General features: G+C 37.6%; 1 protein-coding gene across 1 annotated transcript in view; it reads right to left on the reverse strand.

Moving 5' to 3' along the window:
• Positions 1-4,989, reverse strand: part of Srbd1 (S1 RNA binding domain 1) — a 236,736-nt gene that overhangs the window by 97,823 nt on the left and 133,924 nt on the right. Inside the window, 1 exon segment of the mRNA XM_023711259.1 lies at positions 319-410. Within this exon segment, the coding sequence (XP_023567027.1) occupies positions 319-410 (92 nt within the window).

The raw sequence follows: 4,989 nt of genomic DNA on the forward strand, positions 1-4,989 counted from the left end.
ACAAATAACACACTGCATATATTCTTCTTAGTGGTTAATTGCTGTACAAGATGCGGACTTGAGATCCTATTTACAAACACCATTAGAACAAATCATTTTATTCATTAAGAGAATGCAACTATATATCTATCCTGTAGTATTCTTTAAAAACAAGACTGTATTCTTCTTTTCCATAATGCCAACTATTACTCCAAACACTTTCCAACATACCAATTGTTATGCATAAGATATATCATTTACATTTTCTTTAATATTTAAAATATTTAGCTTGCCACATAGGGGAGTCCATAATCACATGCTTGTGTGACAGTTTCTTACCTGCACTTCTTAGATTAGGATCCAGCCCTGGCATCTCTTTGTTGGCTTCAGGGCTCACACTATAGATAGATGCTCCTGCTTCACTGACGATGCTAGGGAAAAAAGGAGGAATGTTACCTACCAAGCTTTCTCTCTGATCAGTGAAAATAAATATATGTACTAGCTATTACAGGAACAAGTTATGGGAGCAAAGTGAGCTCCTGTGTCTCAATGATACCTACAGCACCTGCTATTCATCAATGTCAAATGATTATGCGATGGTTTTTTTTTCCCACATAGCAAATGCACAGGCTTAAATCCATGATGAATCCGTTCTGTCGTTTCTGTTACTGACACAGAGATAATTTACTGATGAACAAATTGAATCCTTAGCTTCTCCTGTGTTTTGAAATCACTCTTAACTGACATTTATGATTTCCATCTGAATAAATCGTTCTAAACCTCCTTGGAAAGCACATACTCGTGTAGATATGTGCACACAGAAACATACAAATAAAACACTGCCATGAACACTGATACTGTTGTTACCTGGTCATAACAACCACCACTACGTAAAAAAAGAAAGAGATGTAATAGTATGTCACCTTACTTCTTTAAATGTTTAAAATCATCTCTTAAGTGACCAAAGGCTCTCACTTCAGACTAATATTAAACCATTTCCCTTTATCATTTATTTAATCAACGTATCACACATATCATCCTCTTCCTTTCTTCAGCCACTTCAAACACTTTACAAGCCACAATGGGCACTCTTAGAGCTGATATCCGTATGGTGGTCACATTTATACAAATGTCTACTCACCAAACAACTTAAAATTAGAGTTCTCCTTTATGATATCATATGCAAAGGAACCTAAGTATACCATCTACCCTAAGTATATCCAACACCCATGGCCCTACGTGGAGAGCGGCTGAGCCGGAGGTTGACCACATATTTGGGGCTAGAGCAAGGCCAGTCCAGCAGGTGTCTGGCCTTGGTGTTCCTCCATGTTAACTGCAGCGGACAGCTCTGAGAATGTTGGGCTTTCAGTGTTCTCAGCAAGGTGTTGAGACCTTGTGCTTTTGACTCCATTGCATGCATCCCCCCTTTTACTGTGTATAAGTAAAGATGCAGACCATGTTGGGTTGTTGCTACCTCACTAAAAGAGAGGTCAGGTCCCACCTGGTCCCAGCTTTCCTTTTATTACGTGTCTAGATTTTCCTTAATCTCCTGTTGCTCCCTCTCAAGACTCTGCTGGCCACGTGGGTTAAAGCAGCTCTCTACCACATGATCACCTGGGTGTCAGGGTTCAAAAGCAGACACGTGCTAGGGCTCCATTTTCAGTCTATACATAGCAACCATCCCCTTGCTGTGCTCCTGTTTATTCCAATTATTAGACAAATTTCCTGGACAGCTTTTTAATATATTACCCAACTGTAATAACTGAATACTGAAAAATACAGTGTGAAAAAGTTGGTTTGCTCCCCCTTGTCTTTAGAGAACTCCGTTGAATTATTTATTTATAAAGCAAGGCTCTTCCTATATAGTTCAAGTGAGCCTTGAGTTCACTGTGTAACCAAGGCTAACCTTGAACTCCTCGTTGTCCTTTTGTTTCTCCTGCCTCTAACTCCTGAGTACTGGAAGTACAGGCAAGCGTCCTCATGCCCTGCCCAAGTTTACTGTCAACCCCACTTTTTATGTGTGGTAATGGGGATTGACCTCAGGGCCTTCACACTAAGCTACATCCTTAGTGTCTTCTTTCACTCAATTGAATATGGACATACACAACAACTTGAGGAAGCCACCAACACTGGAGATTATTCTAGAGAACTCAAGATTTATTCTTGTATAACCAAGATGTACTACAATCTACTAAATTTATGACAGGAAAAATGGACACTGCAATTGAAAAGCATAGCTGTTCAATTTGTTTGTTATTAACAATCATGATACAAAAAGAAGTTATCAATGCGTATTTTATACCAACCATAAAGCCAAGCACTTTATAGAAATTATATAGCTGAGCATGGTGGTGCACACCTGTTATCACAGCACTCAGGAGGCAGAGGCATAAGGGTCACTGTGAGTTTGAGGCAAGTCTGGGCTACACAGTGAGTTTAAGGCAGCTTAAACTATGTAACAAGACCCTGCGTCAAAAAAATAGTAATAATAATCTTATTTAATAGATTAGGTCTTGCTTTATAGGAAAGCAATGTCTGCAAGACTGAATGAGCTGGGCTTAGACCCTAATCTGCTTGACCTGAGTATTTTGCTCCCAGCACTTTGAGCCTTTGCACTGAGCTAGATCTCTAGACCTTCTATAATATTCTTTGGAGACAGGGTCTTGAAAGAAAGAAAGGAGAAGAGAAGAGAGACAAGATGAGACACCACACACACACACACTCACACACACGGCCTCACTAAGTCATCAAGTACCCAGGCTAGGCTTGAACTTGCAGTCCTCCTGCCTTAGCCTCTCAGAGCGCCGGGAGGCGTGTGCCTTAATGTGTGCCGCCATCACCATGCTTGCTTTAAATCTGAGCTCTTAACCTGCACAACCTTACAACTCCTAAAAAGTTTCAAAACCTTTCATTAGCATGAGAACCCATTTTCTGGTCCCAAACAAATCTTTACTAAAGAAAAACTACTTCAACAACAGATCTATAAGAACTCATTTCTATCTTTGACTGTTTTCATGTTTGGCCCAAAGGTAAACTGAGTATTGTTTTCTTAAATACCCAAGATAAAACCTATCATATAGATCAACTTTCTTCTAAAATTTCCAGGACCAACTTAAAAATTAAAAGAAATTATGTACAGCCAGACATAGTAAAACACACTTAAAATTCCAGCTGTTCAGAAAGCTGCAACAGATGGTTAACAAGTTATGGTCAGCTTGGGCATTTAGCAAGACTATCTCAAAATTAAAAGACAAACAAAACAAAAGCTTTTAAAAGGATTAGGGTGAGTTGAACATGGTAGACCACACCTATAATGCTAGCATTTGAGAGGCTGAGGCAGGAAGATTAAAAAGATTGAGCCTAGCTAACCCAGGCAATTTAATGAGATCCTGTCTCAAAATTTAAAAGAGTTGGGGATATAGCTCAGTGTGAATCAGTCCCTTAGTACTGGAAAAAAAAAAGGAGGGGAATTGTTTTCCCCAAAAATAGGACTTTAATTCTGCTTATCTTCTATACAATGATCCACAAGAAAATAAAGGATTAAATAAAGTTTACAGAGAAGAAAATTATTAGTGCAAAATGATAATGTGATGCTAACACTGGCATACCAGAAGTGATGTACACAGTTCTGAGACAGCAGTGCTTCCTAACCTGAGGCAGCCAGATCCTGGCAGAGAGACACAGGACTGCTCACAACTATACAAAAAAAGTTCGTGCTGATGCACTTTCCCATCTAGGAAAAGGCAGTATGGCTTTCACTGCCGGTAATTTAAAGAAATCTATGTCCTCAAAAGAGGCTATGAAACATGACCACAGGATAAGAATATTCAGTCAGAGCAATGAAAAACTTTCAAACACACAGCTGCACTAAGTCCAATAAAGCGTGTTCTAAAAAACGGGTGTGTCAAAAAAAAAAAAAAAAAACCCTGGTGTGTCCATAAAGTACAGACTGAGCCTATTTATATATATATATATATATATATATATGAATATTTTAAAAAGTTTCACCACAAATTTATTTTCTACAATTTCCAGAAACCTCCAAAGTTACAAGTACTTTAGCAAAGGGAATGGAATGGTAAATTAAACTTCTAATTATCTGTGGCTGTTGGCAGTTGAGTACCTGAGAATTTGTTGGGTGATTCACTGTCTCTTAGAAGTTATAATTCTCAATAGACTGAGGGAAACTGTTGCAAAGGAAAACACTCAGATAATAAATATTCCTCTAAATACCATACTGCCACTTCTTTTAAACAGAGGAATACAAAACAGATGTGACACATTGCACCCAAAGATTTTAGATTAGCATTAATATTAAATCAATTTAAAAATGCAGTAAATTTTATATGCTTCAGTTACTGAATGGTATGAGCCCGATAAATGGTTCAGTATTGAACATAGATCAGAAAGCTCAAATAATCTAAATGAACAAAAACCTCAAACTGATTATTTCAATATAAATCAGAAAAAGACTAAAAAGTGTATGTGACAAGAAGTAAATGAAACAAATCAAACTGAGAGTGGTGATGATTTTATCCAGAAGTTGCTAAGAACAAAAGCTGCAACGTGCCCTTCCCAATCTTTTCATTCCTATTTGGAAGTCAAGGATAGCATTCACCAGGAAGCATGCTAGATTTATAAGGTACTTCTGTCTAATGAGAAATTTCTCAATGAACGACTGGGAAATATTTCAATTACTTTTAACATATTGAAGAAAGCAAAAATGAACTTTGTTCAATATTCATATATCTAATTTAATAAGTATTTAATAGGTGTTATATTTCGCAAAACAAATCTTTCCCATATAAATAGCTAGGTTCAAAATTTTTACCCATTTGATTATTTTGTATATTTTAGCATGAAGCAGATAAGCCTGACCGTTTATTATGTGGGGGATTTTAACTGACAAAACTGTAACTGAACTAATGTTTCAAGATTATACCAGTACTGGGGCTGGGGAGATGGCTCAGTGGAATAAGTGCTTCCCTGGCAAGCGCAAGGGTCTGAGTT

Source organism: Octodon degus, unplaced genomic scaffold (genome assembly GCF_000260255.1).
Source record: "Octodon degus isolate 3935 unplaced genomic scaffold, OctDeg1.0 scaffold00020, whole genome shotgun sequence".
NCBI classification, from domain to species: Eukaryota; Metazoa; Chordata; class Mammalia; order Rodentia; family Octodontidae; genus Octodon; species Octodon degus.